The sequence below is a fragment of the Myiozetetes cayanensis genome, unplaced genomic scaffold, assembly GCF_022539395.1.
Source record: "Myiozetetes cayanensis isolate MyiCay16 unplaced genomic scaffold, myiCay2020 scf20-37, whole genome shotgun sequence".
Lineage (NCBI taxonomy): Eukaryota > Metazoa > Chordata > Aves > Passeriformes > Tyrannidae > Myiozetetes > Myiozetetes cayanensis.
In genome coordinates, this window is record NW_026087412.1 from 1,332,870 (window position 1) to 1,351,656 (window position 18,787).

Sequence of the window (18,787 nt, forward strand, 5' to 3'; positions counted from 1 at the left end):
GCCCAGCAGAGCAGCCAAGTGCTGCCTGCAAGGTGAAGGTAACACTGATTTTTGGGAGCAGGAACAAGAACCAGGCACCTCAGGCAGGGGGCTGGAGCTGTGCCGGCAGCATTCCCGTGTCATTCCCTGACTCCCGAGGCCAGTCCTGGCACTGAGCGTGGCGGGATGTGCGTGTGGGGCAAAGAAAGGCAATGCAGGCCTCGGGGGGCACATTCAGAGCGTGTAATATTCAGCACGGGGGGGTACAGGGGGCAGGACACGGCCCGCAGGCAGACACAGCTTTAGCTCTTCACGGATACAAGGAAAACTCTGGAACAGTTATATTATAGTTAGAAAAAATACACTGTACCCAACGAACATTATCTCACGTACAATCAATTTAAACATTTAAATTGATTATAATTTTTTCTAAAATATTAACACAAGTACTGGTTGTGCTGCTAAAGTTTCAGTGTTCCCTCTAAGGAAAAATATTGCTACAGTTCTACCAGACCCTGCATTCAAATCCTTGGGGTTTTTTTTCCTTTCCCAGCAAGACTGGCTCCACAAAACCACAAAGATCCTGGAATTCATTTAGGCCACACTGGGGTTTGGGTGTCCTGTGAGGAGCTCAGCACTGGCACAGCCAGCCCTCGCTGGGAATGCTCGTGGAGCTCATGGAGGGAGGCAGGGAATGTGCTTTGCCACCCCAGCGATCGCTCGGGAGGCTTTGCTGCTGATTAATCGGTGTGTTTAAATGTGATCCAGCAGCAGGAATGAGCTGTGGTGGTGGTGACCAGGACCTGCTCCACGGGGAGGGGCAGGCAGTGACTGCTGCTCCTCACAGGGCGAAGGCAGCGGCGGCTTTGCCGGAGGGAACTGGCAAGGCAAGACCCCGGAATGCCGGAGAGCTGGGAGAGCCGGGGGTCTCCAGGGATGGAGCTGCCACCAAGGGGGTCAAGAATTCAAGTTTCAGCTCCTCTGCTCAGTCCTCAGTGACACCCGGCCTGGATCAGCCACGGGACAGGCAGGGAAGGTCAGCAGGGAAAGCCGGCAGGGAAAGCTGGAAGGGAAAGCCAGCAGGTGGCTGACGAGGACCCACTGGATTTTACACGTTTTGTTTTTACAAGGCAGGAATTTTGCAGCTGAAACTCAAACTGAGCCTCTTTCCTGGCTGCTTTTCACTGACTCTCTCCCCCCACCATTTCCAAACGGGGCCGTGAGCCCACTCAGGAGGGACTGCAGTGGCCTGTGAAGCCTTTCCAGCTCCCTGCCTGAATTCCTCATTTCTGGAGACCGCAGGGTGACACACATGTCCCCTCCTGGGGTTCTGCTGCAGCTGACAGATGGTGGCTGCTCCCAGTATGAAAACACAAGTCCAATATCGCTCCTAATGGCCTTGGACTTTGTGTCTGAGCCCCCAGCCTTGGAGCCAGGGCGGAGCAGGAGGACACGGCAGCACTGCCAGCCAGAAACCCCTCGTGAATTTGCAAACTTCCCTAATCCCTGGAGAAGAAACAGAACCACAACGTGCCATATCCCACTGATCACAGGCTATTCCCAGTTAGCAGCCAGCTACTGCTGAACTGGTTTGCAGTTTCAAACAGTAACTTTTTACACCCTGGACCAGAACCCATAGAAGCACAGAATTAATCTGGATATTGACCTCCATCCCGGCCCACTGTGACCCCCCTGTGCCTCTAAGCCAAGTTTAAACACCTGTTTGGATATTTGTTTTGTACAGTAAATATATACAAAGAAAAGTAACACAGACACCACTTACTTCCTTGTGAATTTGGCACTTTCCATGGAACATGGACTGGAAAGCTCCTCAGCGGGAGCCCAACCCTCCCCACCGCCCACCCACCCTCAACGGATTCTGTGTTAGCTCTGGAAGAACAAGATAAATAACTCCTCAGAACGAGAGAAATAACCCCTCAGCTACTGCTTTCTAAGAGGAAAAGGTGTCCTGGGCATTCCCAGCAGAGCCAGCACCCGGCACCAAGGCTTACAGAGGGCATTTATTCATCTTCCTTCCCCACGAGTAGGTGATGTGGCAACAACCTTCCTTCCTTCTGGCTTAGAGGGAACACTGCTTTTAGAAACCCTGGGACAGGTAAGACAAGAACCAATACCACTGTACAGAATTCACTGCACAACGAGCTAATAAAGGGACCCAGCACTGAGTGGCCACGGCAAGGAAAATGGGACTGAATACATTTGGGATCGGCCGGGTCCGGTGCTGCACCGTGGGACGCGGCCCCGGGGACGCCCCGGGCCCTCAGTACGCTGGCACTTGGTAACCTTTGGGGTTGGCCTCTAAGGTCTCGGTGAAGGGGGGGCTCTGGTAGGTCTCCGTGCTCTCGGTGCCGCTGCCCACGGGGTACCCCGGGTACGGCGCGCTCGGGTCGGCGGGGAACTGGTCGGTGGCAAAGAGCGACATGTCCGTGCCCAGGCGGTACCTCTGCAGGGCCCTCACTGCCAGCACCACCTGGGGGAGAGGGAGGGAGGTCAGGGGGGGCAACCTGCATGGCCCCAGCATCCCACAACCCCCCCAGGACCCTGCATGGCCCCAGTGTCCCACAACCCCCAGGACCCTGCACAGCCCCAGTGTCCCACAAGCCCCAGGACCCTGTGTATTCCCAGTGACCCCTCAGGACCTCCTGTCCTCCCAGGACCTTGCACTCCCCCAGGACCCCACTTCGCTCCAGGATCCCACAACCCCCTCAGGATCTCACATCCCCCCCCAGGATCCCATGTCCCTCCAAGACCCCACTTTCCCCCAGGACCCTGAGTTCACCCAGGACCCCACGTCCCCAGCACTGAGCACATGGCAACATCCCAGGAAGCTGCTGCCCCACTCCATTATAACCATGAGCTAATCCAACCCCAAAGCCCACCCCGTAACACTACACTTTCTGTGTGACAGGTTGACCCCAAAGCTGTGTCTGGGGTGGGGGTTGCAGCCTGGGCTCGAGACCCCCTGGCTGTGCAGATTTGACACTGCTGGCACCAATAAACCCCTGTGCTGTGGGGAGGGAAAACCGACAAGTGCCAGGCCAGGAAAATAGGTCAGTTCTGCCGAGACTCCTTCACCCTCCTCCAGGTTGGCAGAATTGAGGTCACAAAGGGTGGGCAATGTGGGCGGCAGAGCCGCGAGTGCCCCGCGCTCGCTCTGATTTCAGGAGGTTTCATTAACAAGTCAATTAGTTTATAAATGACAGGCTCAGGAGGGGAAAAAAAATGCCTGTAGACACCGAGAATGGCTTCCCAACCATCCTGACAACCCTCTGCGATGGTAACATGGGAGTGGTGTCCCCACTGCCCCGCCCGGGGTGGCAGCAGATGCTGAGGGGATGGGGGACACCTCCCTCCCTGGGGGCTGCACTCAACGGGCACTCAGGCAGTACAGTGATGGAGAAGAGCTGTGGGGAGCTGGGATTAAAAGAGATTTATCTGGATAATCATAAAGCAGGGAGCAGTTGAACTGGTGAGGAATTGGAGCCAGGCAGATGCTGGAAAACCTCAGGCCAGCTTTTGCCCCAATTCCCTTAAGGCAATATGGAATTAGGGCACATCCTGGGGCTCTCTGCCCGGGGAAAACTGCAGGAGTGGAGGTGACACCCGGCTTCTCCACACACAGCCTCTGGATCAGGAGCCCCCTGAGTGGAACAGGCCCCCAGGACATGTGGGGTCCAGCAGCTGTGGGAAATTCCCCTGCCCCTGTGGGCCCTGGGGATGCACAAAGGGGGATTCTACAAGCCCCTGCCTCTGGGTGCACAGCAGAGGGACCAGCCTGCCTTCTCCCAGGGAGCTGATGAGCCTGAGAGCTCCCAAAATCCCCCTGCCACCCCATGAAGCCAGCTCAGAGCAGTGATCTGCTCCTGGGGACTGGTTTGCTCCCAGCTGAGCTGCCCCCGGGGCTCTAACGAGGCCCCAAAACCAGGGCAGCTCGTGGCTGGTGACACATTTTCCACAGGAACACAACTTCCCAGGCGCAGGAGAAGGGGAAGCCTGGAATCCCCCAGCGAGAGGGGACCGAGCTGATGCTTCCTGGGTGAGAAACCACCAGTTTTATCTGCGGAGGACCCGCAGTTCCCTCCGCGCAGCCCCTCGGTGCCCACCAGGATTCACTTCTCCAAACCCTCCCCAGATTCCTCCTCCCGCCCAGCGCTGGGCCCAGAGCAGGTTTTGTTCCTGGCCTGGCCAGCCCAGCTCAGGCTGCACTCACCCAGGTGATGATGGAGAAGAAGGAGAAGGTGATGGCTGCCCGAGCGGCGTCGGCCCCCTGAGCAAAGCCCCTGGTGAGCGTCGTCCGCTGCCACTGGTTGGCCAGGAAGCAGAAGGCCACGAACCACAGGAAGGCCAGGAAACCTGGAAGGGAGCAGAGCTGGTCAGGGCTGTCACCTCCTCTCCTGCAAGGACCCCATCTGCTGCTGCAAAGGGTACGTTCAGATGGGATACTGGGAAGGGATCCTTCCCTGGGAGGGTGGGCAGGCCCTGGCACAGGTTGCCCAGAGAAGCTGTGGCTGCCCCAGCCCTGGGAGTGTCCAAGGCCAGGTTGGAGCAACCTGGGCTAGTGGAAGGTGTCCCTGCCCATGGCAGGAGGTGAAACTGGATGAGCTTTAAGGTCTCTTCCAACCCAACCCATTCCATGGCTCTGTGATTCTGTGACAGTTCTGCTCCTCCCTGCAGAGAATCCCTCTGGGTCTGTGGAACTGAGCAAAAATACTCTGGTGATTATTCCTTACTGGAACCAAAGCTGGCTGAGCAAGATATGGCTGCAGCTCCCTTAATTCAATCACCAGCCAACAGCTCTGCCAGCTGCCAAGGAGCTCAGCAAACAGTCAAGAAACAAGCCAAGAGCACACAGCCTAAGGAGCAGGGATGCTTTCCAGACCTGGGAGGAGGAGCTGCACGACCTGGAGCCTCCCAGGATGCTGTTTTAAGGGTCTCCAGCTTTCCTGAGGTCCCCCCACCCTCCAATTTGGATGTCAGTGCATGTGTGGATGCCGGGGATTCTGATCTGATGCCGATTCCTGGTGCTGATCCCACCCAGCACCTTCCCATGGATCATCAGCACATCAGTCTGAGCTGCCAACTGCCAGTCCCCTGGGGCTGCTGTCTGGCTGACTGCAGGGAGAGGAAGAACCTTCCTTTATTCCCCTTCATTTCCTTTTACCTTGCCAGTTGTCCCTAAGTATGATATAAAATGCACATGAGCATCCCCAGCCGGTGCTGGAGTCCCAGGGCCCACAGTTTGCTCCTAACTGCACTTTAAGAAGCCACGTTCTTTGTCTCCTTCTGCACAGCTGGGCTTGGGGCTTCCCCCCCATCCACACTCCCATCAGCCTGGCCAGGAGACTGCCCTGACAGCAAGGATCAGCCAGGCTTTCCCTTCCCAAAGTGCAGGCATTTCACCAGAAGCAGCTGCTCCTGTCACCAAACCCACCAAATCTCCCTGTCTGCACTTTCACTTCCCCTTAGGATGACGATTTGCTGTCGGTGACCTCTGGGGTTTATTCCTTAAAGGTCCTCAGGGACAGAGATGTTTTCTGCTCCCCAGCTCTGTTACAAAGGGGCTTTACCAGCAGCTGTTCCCCACTGTGGGAAGCAGATCCAGCCCCTAAATTTGGACCCAAGGGGATGCACAGCCCAGAGATGGTGCTGGCTGGTGTGAGGTGAGTCTGGGCCCCCAGTGCCATCACAGCCCATCTGTCACTGCTGTCACCCGAGGGCTTTCAGGAGTTAAAGTGACATCATGCACATCCCCGGCCGTGCACCGGCTGTGCCAGGTACTGCAGCTGCCAAATTCCTCTGCAGCACGCGGTGAGTGAGGCGCTGACCCTCCTCATCCTGACACCGTCGGGCAGCGTTGTGTCCCCGGGGCTGCTCCTCCTGCCACCCATGTGGACTTCCCAGGGGTGTGGGGATGTAGAGAGCAGCCTTTCCCCTCCACATCAGCTCAGCCCTGAGAGGAGGATTCCCTGCGGTGCCGTGGGAAGGCAGGTATTGCTGGTGGAGGAGAGGGGGTCAGGCACGGAGAGCATCTCCAGAAACACGAGCCAGCTGTGGTTCAAAGTTTGGAGGACTGACACAGCTTTTAAACCCTCCACAAAGAGGGCTGAGCTGGCAGTGACGTGGCGAGGCCGCACGTGCCAGTGCCAGCTCCAGCTGCTCCAGCAGCAGCTCCACACCCTCCAGCACGCTGGGGAAAGGGAAAACACCAGGAAGCGCCACAGGAGCCAGGAGATAATTATCATTTTAGGATCTGCAGACAACAGAGTGCAAACACCAGGAAAGATGTGTTACCACCCTAATCAGAGCCTGGTCCCAAGCAAATGCATGTCTACAGGAGCAGCTGGAAGAGCAGCTGGAAGAGAAAGTTGCTAATGCTGTTTGCAGTGTGGTGGCCCTGCCTGACCCCCTGTCTGTGTCCCAGTGCTACCCCCCAGTTATTTCCCAGGTGCATTTTAGGAAGAAATCCTTCCCTGTGAGGGTGGGCAGGCCCTGGCACAGCTTGCCCAGAGAAGCTGTGGCTGCCCCATTACTGCAAGTGTCCAAGGCCAGGCTGGATGGGACTTGGAGCAACCTGGGAGAATCCCACATCCCTGGCAGGGAGCAAAGGGCTGCCAGGAGGAGGTGGAAGGCAGGGAGGGAGGATTGCAGCCTCACGCTGCCACATGCAGCAGCAGCCAGAAGATGGATGTGATGTTCCCCTTCTGCTTGAATCCAAGAGTTTCAGGCACTGAGCCCCATGGAAGGGGCTGTAAATATTATCTAACAAGGGCTGGAGCTGCAGCACCATGGAAATGAGCTTTTCAGCAGGGAGAGAACACCCTCAGTGACAGGCCAGCACAGGGAGGTGATGATGGATGTTCTCATCTGGGACAGAGAGCCATCAGCGATGCCTGTGCTGGATAAATCACCTTCAGACTTGGCTGACACGAGAGCCTGGGAATGGGGAACATCAGCTGCCAGCAGAGCCAGGCAGCTCCCACAGCAGCCGAGCAGAAGATGTTCCATCCCAGCTCCAGGCATCCTGCCTGCTCCTGTCTGCACGGATCAGCCTCAGGTCCAGGGGGTCCAGAGGGCACAGAAGATCCATACCAGCCCTGGGGGTCCCAAACCCCCTGCCCACAGCAAGGGGGCCCAGTGGGGTGCAGAAGTTGCTTCTGCTCCGCTCCAAACACAGAGTGAAACCAGACTCAGCACAACTGATGAAACCACCTTTTCATGAGCCAGAAATTGATCTGGGAGGGCAAAACATCCCGTCTGGTCTCTGACATGTGACCACCAAGCCTCACTTCTCTGTGTGGCCTCAACCAAAGCCAGCTCAGCAAACGTCTCCAGTTGCAGAAGCCACACAGGCGAGTGGGACACCCAAGCCACCACATCCAGCTTCCTCACCACTGCCCCTGAGCTCAGGGCTGGATGGGACAATGTTCCCCCTGGACAAGGCACTGGAGCTGGGTCAGGCCGTGGGGGAGAGGGAAGGACTCGGGGGTGGAGCTGCAGGCACAGCCCCGGCCCGCGGAGCCAGAGCCCTCCCTTCCTGCCCCGGCAGAGCTACCTGAGAAGCCGAGGTCCAGCAGCACGGCCCTCTTGCGGTCCTTGACGCTGCTGATCTGCTGGAAGTACAGGTCCACCACGAAGAAGAAGATGCAGCCGAAGAAGGCGATGATGCCGACGGCGATGCCGTAGCTGCAGGCGCTCTCATTCTCGTTGAAGATGCAGAGCAGCTCGGGGTTCTGGCTGTCCTTGTTCACGTAGCACTCGTTCACGATGGAGCCAAACACCACGATGGAGAAGATCTGCGGGAGGAAGGAGGGAACACAACTTGCTGCTGTTTACATTTACCTCCCTTTTGCAGCAGCAACGTAATTGGATTCAATCCTGGCCTCGCCTCCATGGCAACACGGCGTTTGCCAGACGGATCCTGACTCCCGTCTGGTTGGTGGCTCCAGCCAGAGGGCCGGTGGATGGTACCTGGTGGTCCTCCTCTGCGAGCCTGCCTGCCTTTCAGTGCCCTGCTTTGCAGAGTATTTCAAGGGTGTTTTCTCCAGACAGGCTGGGGAGGGTAAAAATAAACAGACGGGGCAGTCTCTGCACAGTCTTTGTGCTCGTGCTGCTCTCCACCATCAGGCTGCTCTGATAAACTCCCCGTGTCCCTGTGGAGCCGGGAGGTAACGGAGCTGCTGAGGGCTGAGCCAGGGAAGGACTGGATGCCTGGTGGAAGGGGACACAGGCAGGGAGGTGGGGAGCAGCTCACCTGGGCACAGGGGACAGGCTGCCCTGGCAATGACTGGGCAATTTTGCACCTGGCTTGGCAGGGGCTGGAGGATGCAGCACCTACCCTCATTATCCAGTGACCTGGTTTGGGCCCTGAGAGGGAGGGAAGGGCAGGGGGCTGCTGGTGGCTGGGACCAGGGGGTGTCTCATCCCTCAGGCAGGGAAGGAGCGGGTGGCAGCAGCAGCCTGCACTAATTCCATTCACCACGCTGCAGGCTGAAGTAATTCCCTTATCTCCCAACACCAAAGGCAGGAGGGAAGCTGCGGGACCAGCTGCATCCCAATCCGCTCTGGATCCCGCTCCCTCAGAGCCTGGAAGTGCGCCCCAGGGCTGGATCTCAGGCTGAGAGCAGGAGGGGAGCCAGGCCTGCAGGCACCGTCCATCCTACTGTGAACCTCTGATCTCAGCCCTGGCTGCCAGCACTGCTCCCTGCATCCCTGCCTGCATCCCTGCCTGCATCCCTGCCCGGCTTTAATTAATTAAATTAATTATTTTGGAATTAATTTGGATTTATCCCCTCCAAACTCCTTCCAGTGCTGGGGTGAAGCTGGGCCAGAGCTTCTTCAGATGAGAGGACACAGTGATGCAAGGGCAGGTGCAGGTTGGGCATCAGGAAGAATTTCTTCACAGAAGGGGTTGTCAGGCACTGGCAGGGGCTGCCCAGGGAGGTTTGGAGTGCCCAGCCCTGGAGGTGTCCAAGGCAGGCCGGGTCGTGGCACTCAGTGCTGTGGGTTAGGGGACAGGGTGGGGATGGGGCACAGGGGGGATCCGTGGGCTGGGAGGGCTTTTCCAACCTCCAGGGAGGTCACCAGACCTTCCTGCTCTTGGAATTTAACCACGACCTGGGGTCCTGTCCCCCATCCACCCCCAGCTCAGCTCAGCTCTGAGCACCAGCCACAAGCTCAGTGGCCACCTAAGTCACCCACTGGCATCTGCACCCTGTTCTTCCTCACCAGTGCCAGTTTATCTCATCATCATCACCATCATCATCATCACCACCATCACCGTGCACACAACAAAGGGGGCTGCATGTAAGGAAGAAACAACAACAAACAGCAATAATGATTTTCCCAGTGCTTTGGCAGCAGCTGTAACATCAGCAGTTGTAAAAAATCCGTTCATAAATAATGCAAAATTGTTATTTGCCATCAGAAATAGCAACAGCGTTTATAAAACAGGCCCTGGAAGAAATAGTGCGATTCTGGAAATCATGAATAATTGAGAGCCTCTGATTCCACACTATGACTGCTCTGGCAGGGCAGCAAACTTGTACTCAGCTCCTCTGAGAGGGGTTTTACTCCGTTCTCCCAGCAGTAACAACCTCCTCGTGCTTTTGGTGGCTCATCCCAAAAGACCCCCCCCCAGGACCACGTTTTGGTGTCCAAAACATGGGAAGTGCAGCTGCTTCTTGGGTGGCCAAAATAGTAACGAATTGCAAGTGCACATGTTTGATAGATGAGCTCAAAACATCAGCTCTGGCTGAAACACTCCTGTCAAAACACGCCTCTCCACGGGCTTTCTCTCCCTCGCCCCGTGTTTGAAATGTTAGTTTTTCTTTAAAAAAAAACCCAACTGGTGCTGGTAAAACATTTTAGTGAGAATAAATTTGGGGTTGTCATTCTAAGTACAGATGAAAAAATGCCTTTTTTTTTTTTTTTTTTGAGAAAATGTGGGTAGATGGGGGAAAATAAACCCCGTGTGTTTTAAACTTCATGCAAAACAAGTGCCATTTTCTAATCACCCCTACAAACCACAGTGGCCCAACCCCCCAGCCAGAGACCTGAAAGTGAAAACACAGGGTCAGATTTTGCACTGTGAGTGAGATTTTCATGGGCCTGAGCGATATCTCAGAGGATCTGCCAAGGAGCCTTCACAGGACACTCCATTTTCCAGCTGAACAACCCAACACAACCGGCAGCACAGGCTGTCAGTGCTCCTCTGCCTCCTGCTGCAGGCAGGATGGGGAGGGCAGAGCTCCCTTCTCCCAGCCTGTCCATTCAGAGGGGCATTTCAGCCACTCAGAGGAGCTCCAGCGCCTCACTCCCATCCTGGCAGGGAGCACAAGGCTGGTCAGGAGGTGTGGGAAGTGCTTGGACACTCAGGCAAGGGCAAAGGGAGCTTGTGCTCCACCAAACCAGGGAGAAACAGCCACCTCAGTCTGTAGTGAAGGCCAAGCTGCCCAGTTCCCCCAGTTTAAAGTTTGTTTCCAAGCAAGAGAGGAGTCCTCTCCACGCCAGCCAGCATTTCTGGGACACGGCACAACAGGACAGGTCTTCTCCCCTGTGAGGGTGGGCAGGCCCTGGCACAGCGTTGCCCAGAGAAACTGTGGCTGCCCCATCTCTGCAAGTGTCCAAGGCCAGGTTGGATGGGGCTTGGAGCAACCTGGGCTGGTGGAAGGTGTCCCTGCCCATGGCAGGGGGTGGGACTGGATGGTCTTTAAGGTCCTTTCCAACCCAAACCATTCCAGGACTCTGTGATTCTGCTGGACCCAGAGCTGCCATCACAGGGCCCAGGGCACTGGGACACCCATGTGCCCACGGTGGAGAGAGACACTTTTTAGGTGTGGACAAAGCTGGAGCCATCTGTCTGCCTTCTCTGCACCAGGTTTTTACCATCTGGAGGCCAGTGGCTGGTCAGGCTGCCTGACTCCCTTCTGGAGTTATACTCTGCAGCTCCCTGTTCCCTCCTGGGGCTTGAACTGGTTGGACCCCAGCACACACACATTTTTCACCCCCCTTGCTTTCAGCCTTGTGCAGCCCAGCACCCAAAACGTGCTCCAGGAGACTTCGTGGTCTGAGCACAGCCAGAGCAAGGGAAATAACAAGCAAATAACATGAGAGAGCATGAGCTGAAAGCTTCGGTGTGTGAACTGTCAGCCATTTTAAGGTGAGATGTTCCCGCTGCTGATGAGCTGTACTGATTTGGGACCTATAAAAAACACCACCAGAAGGTGTGGGGTTGTAGGAGACTGCGAAACCCTGCTTTGGTTACACACGCAAGCAACCATTGAAGTCAGCATCAAGGGAACAAAATGCATGAAGACAAACAACCCTGGATCATTTCCTCTGTTGCGGCTCCTGATCAATGGGGCTGGGCACAGACCACACCAGGGAGTCAGAACCAACCCCTGGGGGACCCTCTCAGAGCACCAGAGGGCCAAATGCCACCCTGCTCGGCCCTCCTCCCGCCTCACAAGCGAAGGATGGGCCATCAAACCAGAAGGGAAAACAATTAAGGTCAAATTAGCCTGGGCCAAATCCCGCTTAGCACTGCGTGTTTCCCTGAGCCCCCGTGCCGAGTCACACACGTCCCTCTGCTCAGGGATGAGCTGGACCCTCGGCAGAGGACCAGCCTCCCCCAACGCCCACCCAGCTCAGACTGCGGGGGAACCGGGCCCCGGGTCCCTCCCCAGTTTATCTTCGCAGTTGTCAGTCACGGGGAAGTTTCCAGCACAGATCTGCATAATTCATGGCAGGGTGTGAAGACTGAAGAACTGCTTTAGGCACTGCCAGATCTCCCCCGGCACTACGGCTACGACCACAGAGGGAAGACCTGAGGCGGTTCCTGGCACAGAAAGAGGTGGTCTGATGCTGGCTCTAGCAGGTTATGGACACGTCCACCAGGCTGAGCAGCTCGGGAGGATGCATGTTGACGGCCACATGACTGATTTTTACTGAATTACTTTTTCTGATGTGGTAAGAGGTGCTGGAACACAGCGCCCATTCAGAGTTCCTAATCTAGCACTGCAATCTGAGCACATGGCACACCAGCAGGGCCTGAGACCAGCGATGACAGAAAATGATAAGTTAGAACCACTTTCAGCTCAGATGCAGTGAAACTTCCCCAAAATTCCATCACCAAAAATGTTAAATTTAAGTTCTGCCTTCAACCTACTGCCCATGGAAAGAGAGAATTAAGGCAGGAACCAGGTGACCCTGCTGAAAAGTGGCCAAGACTGAAGTCTGAAGCATTTAAGATCATGGTAATGACTCTCAGGATCACCACGGGCTCCTTAAGTGCCAGAGCAGCCTTGGAGCTCTTCTCTAAGAGCTCAAGAGTCTCCAAGTGCTCAAGAGTCAGCAAAACTCAAGAGCTGCCCAGAGCTTACTCCTCGTGTTTCTCGTTGATGTCTCCTGGGGAGTTCTCCTGGCTGTGCCAAGCAGCCACTTCCATCTGCATCCGTAGGACGTCTGGAGCAGGCAAGGTCTGCTCCCAAAAGGGAGCTTCCCAGGCCCCAGCTCCAAACCTTCACAAGAGCTGTGTGCTGTATCCCAGCAAAGCCACACTTGCACCCCACAGCCCCTCAAACCAGCCCTCCTGCAGCCACACACGCACTGCGGGTCATGCTGAGCCAACCAACAGCCTCCAGTGCTTCTCCTCAGGGCTGCTCCCCATCCCTCATCCCAAACAAGCCTCTATTTGGGCTCAGGGTTGCCCAAACCCACATGAAAGACCTTGCACTTGGTTGTGTGGGACCTCAGCAGGTTCACACAGTCCCACCTCTTCAGGCTGTCCCGGTCCCTCTGGATGCTCCATCCCTTCTCTCCAGCGTGTCAACCACACCACACAGTTTGGGGTCATCTGACACAGGTGATGAACTGTGGAATTATTCAGCTTTCAGAAATAAGAGGCAGCAGATCAGGACAGGCAGCTGCTAGTGTTGCAGGAAAGGGTTTTCCAGCTGTGTAGGCACCGCGCTTTTCCTGCTGCTCTGACTGAAATCACGGGAATTACTGGAAACATTTCTCAGAATATTTTCCAAAACTGTCTTTAAAATCCAAACCTAAATGCACGTTAAGTGAACAACTCTCCTGCAAAGCTGAGTGGCCACTTGAAAGCCTGGCTGGCACAGGCAGTGATAGCAAAAGGAACTCATGATTCTCTGGGCATCCTTCGTGAATACCCAGTCTGTTTTGCTGTGCAAAAAATGTCTCAAAAGGAAACCACAGGAGCGATCACATCTTCATCTGACAAACTGCATCAGACGGAGGGGGAAGAGATGAATGAGGAACTGTTAAATGGTTCTTTCCAGCTTTTGATTTTGCAGCTTGGGCCAGGAGCGTTTTTTTCCCCCTTCAGATACTCAGAATTACTCTGTGAGGGGGAGGTTGTGGTGTGAGGTGGAACCAGGAATCCCCTTTGGCCATCGCTGACATTTGGGGCTTTCCGTGTTGAAGTCACCATTCACTCGCCAGTCCCTCAGATGTTTGCCAGCTCAGGGTCTGCCCCACGGCCCTGAAGCTGCTGCTGGAGTCACAAAGAGGAACTGAACCCTCCTTTGGTGGTGGCTCGTTGGGAAGCCCAAGCAATGGCCATCGGCACCCAGTCGTTCACTCCAGGCATACAAGGCTGGTCCCAAATCCTCCTGGTGGTTCTCCATCACCACCCCACTCAAACCAGCACATCCTGGGCAGATCCCTCCTCTTTTCCCCAAGGAACACACACACAGCAAGGGTTATGCCTCCAACGGGAGATCCGACTGCCCAGGGTAACCACGTTTACAAAGATGCACCACCAAAGCACAAGAAGGAAAACCACGTGAAGAAAGCCCACCCCAACACCTAAACTGAGCCTCAGCCAGGGCTTTTTGAATCACCATCCAGGGCATGGGCAGCCTGGATCCCTGGGGATGGCAGGCAGGGAAGCCTGGGAAGGGCTGTGTTTGCTTTGTGCATCCGGGAGCGGCACGGCGGGCGTTGGTCCCTGCTCCGGCTGCCAGCGCGGATGTCACCGGTGCCACGGCACTGCCACGCTTGCCCAGGGCAGCAGTCACGAATGAACAGAACAGAGAGGCAGCAGAGACCTCAGCAAAGCCTTTGGCTGTCTCCTCCAGCCAAGATCTCCACCTGGACATGGCTTTTGTCTGGCAAGAGCAGCAGAGCAGCCGCTCGGAAGGAGCCCGGGCACGCTCTGCTCTGCCAACCCTGCAAGACACAGCCGGTGGGAAGGGAACCCCCACTCACACCTCCCACCCAACTGCAGTCCCAGCTCACACGGGAAAAGAGTTTTAAGCCTAAAGTGGTTTAAGGCACCAGTAACAGGACTGCAACAGCCAAGCCAAAGCCAACCAAGGCTCCCCCCAAAGTGGAGCAGCAATGGAGAAGGGTCCCTGACAGATCTACCAGCAAATGTGAGACCTGGGAAAAGGGCTCCAAAGGGCTTTTACTGGGGAACTTCCACAGCCCAATCCCCAGCCCACCGAAAAGAGCAAAACCTCCCATTTTGCTCACTGGGCTTTGGAGCTGACTCCCAGTATTGCAAACACAGCACTGCACACATCCCGTGTCTGGCCACAGCAGTGGTTCCTGCACTTGTTTCGAGTTAAGTTGATGTGTTTCTGCAGTTGTAAGCACTTGGTTTTCACCAATTCCCTGTGCACACAGAGCCACGAGACGAGGGATTTTACCACTGAACAAGCCAGCCACCAAATACACACAAGATTATTTCCTAAGCTGGGACCTTTATTTTATCTCTATATTCCATATCCTGGTCCTGCCTTCCAGCAGTGTCCAATCCCTGACAGGATCTCTGGGAGCTCTCTGGATGTGACATGACAGATTTATTTTGCACGGGCCCAACTCACCAACACTGGGTCAGATGTATCCAACCATTCCCCAAACCAACACCACTGCCAACAGTTTGCCATTGCACTCAAGGAGGATCCAGGAGGATCCAGGTGCATCCAGACCAAGTTTTCTAGACTGAGGCAATGCCTCTAGGACACAACTGCTGCCAAGTGCCTGAAGCCTGCCCAAAATGCCCCATCCACATCAAGCTGGATGCCCCAGATCCATCCCTGGCCCAGCTCAGCTCATCCACAGCCTCCAGCCAAGCACTGGAGCTGGGCAGACCCTTCCCACTGGGGGCATTTGGGAAGGACCCGGCATTCCCGACCTCCCAAGGCCATGCACACCTGCAGATCTCAGCAGAACAGCCAGGCTGGGGAGGCAAATTAGGGGCTGTTCTCACCCCTGGGCATCCAGCTCAGCTCCCTGTGCTGCCTGTTCGGGGACCACCAAAGCCTTCCCCGAGCGGCCGCACAGCCCATCCCACCGCCTGTTCTGTGCTCCGCGGCAGGAATTCAGGGATGGGAAAGGGCCAAAGCCCATGACATCCCTCCAGCAGAACGGGGAGCTGGGCAGGGCTGGCTCCCGGATTTCTGTCACACACACGCATGCACGGAGCGTGGAAGGCAGGAAAATGTCCTCTGCCTCCCGCTCCGCACCCCATCCTCCAGCACCGACCCGGGCACGGGCAGCGGCACATCCCCCGCCGCTCCCTGCCCCATTCCCAAGGGAATTCCCTGCCGGCTCCCCCGGGGCCGGGCACCCCCCGCCGCAGCCGCACCGCACCGGGCACGTTGTAACGGGAACGGGCGCGCTGCACCCGCACCGCACCCGCACCGCACCCGCACCGCACCGGCACCGGCCCCGCACGGGCACCGGGCGATGCCGCGGGCACCGCACCCTGCGCGGGCACCGCACCCTGCGCGGGCACTGCCCCCCGCCCCGCACCGCCGCCGGCCCCGCCGTGCCGCCTCACCCAGGTGGTCACCCGGAGCAGGGTCTGCGGCTGCTTCAGGAAATCCACGGGGTCGATGGCCCCCCCCGCCCGGCCCGCTCCGAAGGACGCTCCTTCCATCTTCCCCCGCCGCCCGCTCCGAGCCGAGCCCGCGCGCGCGCCCCGCGCCGGCCGCGCGCCTGCCCACCCGCCCCCCGCGCCCCTCCGCGTGGGCTCGTCCGCAGCGCCGCGAGCGGGCGGCGGGAGGAACCACCCGCCGGGGGGGGGGCGGGGGCACCCGCAGGTGCGCGCGGCCGGCGAGGGGCGCGCTCCCCCCGCAACGAGCCCGGGCTGTGGGCACGGACACTGTGACAGTGTGACAGTGACAGTGTGACAGTGACAGTGTCACCGGGATGTGGGTATGGACACTGTGGCACTGTGACAGGGTGGCAGTGACAGTGTCACTGGGCTGTGGGCACGGGCACTGTGGCACTGTGACAGGGTGGCAGTGACAGTGTCACCAGGCTGTGGGCACGGGCACTGACAGTGTGACAGAGTGACAGTGTCACCAGGCTGTGGGCACGGCCACTGTGACAGTGTGACAGCCACTGTCACTGAACTGTGGGTATGGGCACCACACACAGCCAGTGTCACTGTGCTGTGTCCATGGGCCCCATTCTATGGCCATGGTCACCATGCCATGGCTGGGGACAGTGAGCTGTGCTTGGGGACACCACGGTACTGTGGCACAAGAGGCTCCATGGCCTTCAGTTGAGAGCAGAGGGGAAGGTTTGGAGGCCGCTCGTCACTGTTCCACACCCACAGCTGGTGCGAGAAAAGGGAAGCGAAGACGGACAGGGCAGAAGCTCTTGCTTTCCTCACGCAGGAAAGGAGGCACCCAGATCTGCCAGGGGACTGCAGGAGGCCAAGCCCCCATCCTGCTCCCTCCCCATGGACAGCGGGAAGGAGGAAAAAGAAGAGCCTTAGAGGGAAACCCTCAATTACTGGGAAGGGAGTTCCCCCTGGGCTCCAGGACCATCTCCTGAGTTAGTTTTCCTAGCACCGTGGTGATGATCCCGGTTCCATAGATACCGATGCCATGACAACTCTGACATCATCCGTGCTTGGGACGGGAGCTGCAGGAACGTCGCAGGGAGGAGTACGCATGCGGAGCTTTGGGGCCGGGGGCTTCTCCGGCTCCCCCACCAGCTCTCCTCCCACCTGCTGTCCCTGCAGCTCCATCTCCCCCTGCAGGGACCAGCGTCGCTGCCACATCACAGGGGGTACCTGTGTCCAGGTGTGCTCAGCCCCTCACTCACACGGCTGTGACACAGCCAAGCATTCCACATTTCCAGCTCGGCCCCATTTCCAGCTCGCTCTGGCCTGTCACAGCTCTGTCAGTCTGTTCCCTCTGGCAGGTGGGATCAGGATTGAACTGTTAGAGCTCACGGTGATGCCACGCAGCTTTTCTCAATCACAGGTGAGTCATCATCTCTCCAGGTCTGTTTCTGAGTCCCAGCAGGAAGAGCAGGACCCAGCCTGCCATCCCTCAGTGCCACCAGCTCAGCAGACACCACATCGTACCGCGCACACCCCAAATGGCTCCGGAGAGAACGGCGGGTTGGGCCCTCCTGCTTCCCTCTGGCAGGATGTGTCATGGAGCTGGCCAGGCACTGTGCCCCCGTGCCAAGAGCACCACTGCCAGCTCATCCCTGAATGGCAAGGCAGGAACAAAGGCCAAATTAACTGGAAGGGATTACCCCAGGTGGGGTTTTCAATCAGCTTCGGCAGTTTAGAAGTAGCTGTTCCAGCGTCCTCAAAAATCAGCTTCATGCTTTGAGAACAAACTGTACCAAATCCATCAGCCCAGAATCAGGTACGATGGCAAGGGCTGCCCTGCTCCCTGAGGGTGCCCAGTGCCAGGGAGGCAGTATGTTCCCAGGGCTACTGCACAGGGAATCATCTGGACCTCTGGGATCTGCTCCTGGTTTTCTCATGATGTTGGGAAAGGCACTTCAGTTCTCCCTCTTTCTAACATTCTTGCCCAGCCCATCTGTCCCAGCTGGGACAGGGATATTTCACACAATGCAAAGCACAAGGAATGTTCAGATGTTACTGGAGAAGACATCATCACCACTTCCAGACAAAAATGTGGCTTATACACTTCCAGGCATGACCACGGTGCATCAGGCAAGGTCCCTACTGATACCCCTGCTCCTGAACTTCTCCCCTTTCTTCGAGGTTCATCCCTGTAACTTGTGCTGTGTGCAGTATCTGTACAATCATTTCTCACGCCATGGGGTGCCAGTTTTCTTCCCCTGCTACCTCACAGATAAAGCTCAGGAGGTGTCTCCAGCCCCCACACAAACTGCCTTTTCTGTTTCACTTCCTATTGCTGCAAATCAACGGGTACACAGAGCCAGCCAATAACAGGGAAGGACATTGCACCTTCAGCATTTCCCCCATCAAATGGAGAGCAGCAGCATTTGGAAATGGCACTTTCCAGAGCATCAGTTCAGTTTGAACAAGTTCTGGCTGCATTTACCACTCCCCCTGGATTTCAGTGGCAGGGAACAAACAGCAGCACACAGACAAGTGCCTGAGATCTGTCCATGTTCTGATTTTACAGGAGTTTAATTAAAGGTATGGATTTGCCTCTTGCTTCTTGTGGTCAGGCTGACTTGTTAACCTTTGTTTCCATCACAAAAAAGCAACCAGGATTTACTCAGGGGTAAATACATGGACATGACAAGCTAGAGGAGACAAGGTGGGGGGCTTTCTCCTTCTTCCAAACCTGTTCAGGTCAGCCCTACCCACAGCCAAGGGCTGGGATTGAGACCTGGCCCATAAGAAGCTGAATAATGGACAAGACCAGTTAATGTTTTCTTTAGCAGGACCAAAGGAATTTTCTCTGTGGCACTGGGATGTTCCTGATTTGGCAGGCAAAACAGTCAGACACATTTTCTACTTAACAGCTCTGAAATAAAATAGTTGTAGAATCCTGGAATGGTTTGG

At 56.5% G+C, this 18,787-nt stretch overlaps 1 protein-coding gene across 1 annotated transcript; it reads right to left on the reverse strand.

Moving 5' to 3' along the window:
• Positions 1–209: 209 nt before the first annotated feature.
• On the reverse strand, positions 210–15,938 carry SYNGR3 (synaptogyrin 3). Its single transcript, XM_050317101.1, has 4 exons — positions 15,815–15,938; positions 7,553–7,793; positions 4,211–4,353; positions 210–2,470 (listed from the first exon to the last, which is right to left on the reverse strand). The coding sequence occupies exons 1-4, from the start codon at positions 15,911–15,913 to the stop codon at positions 2,261–2,263; spliced, it is 693 nt and encodes a 230-aa protein (XP_050173058.1). The 5' UTR covers positions 15,914–15,938; the 3' UTR covers positions 210–2,260.
• Between the last annotated feature and the right edge of the window lie 2,849 nt (positions 15,939–18,787).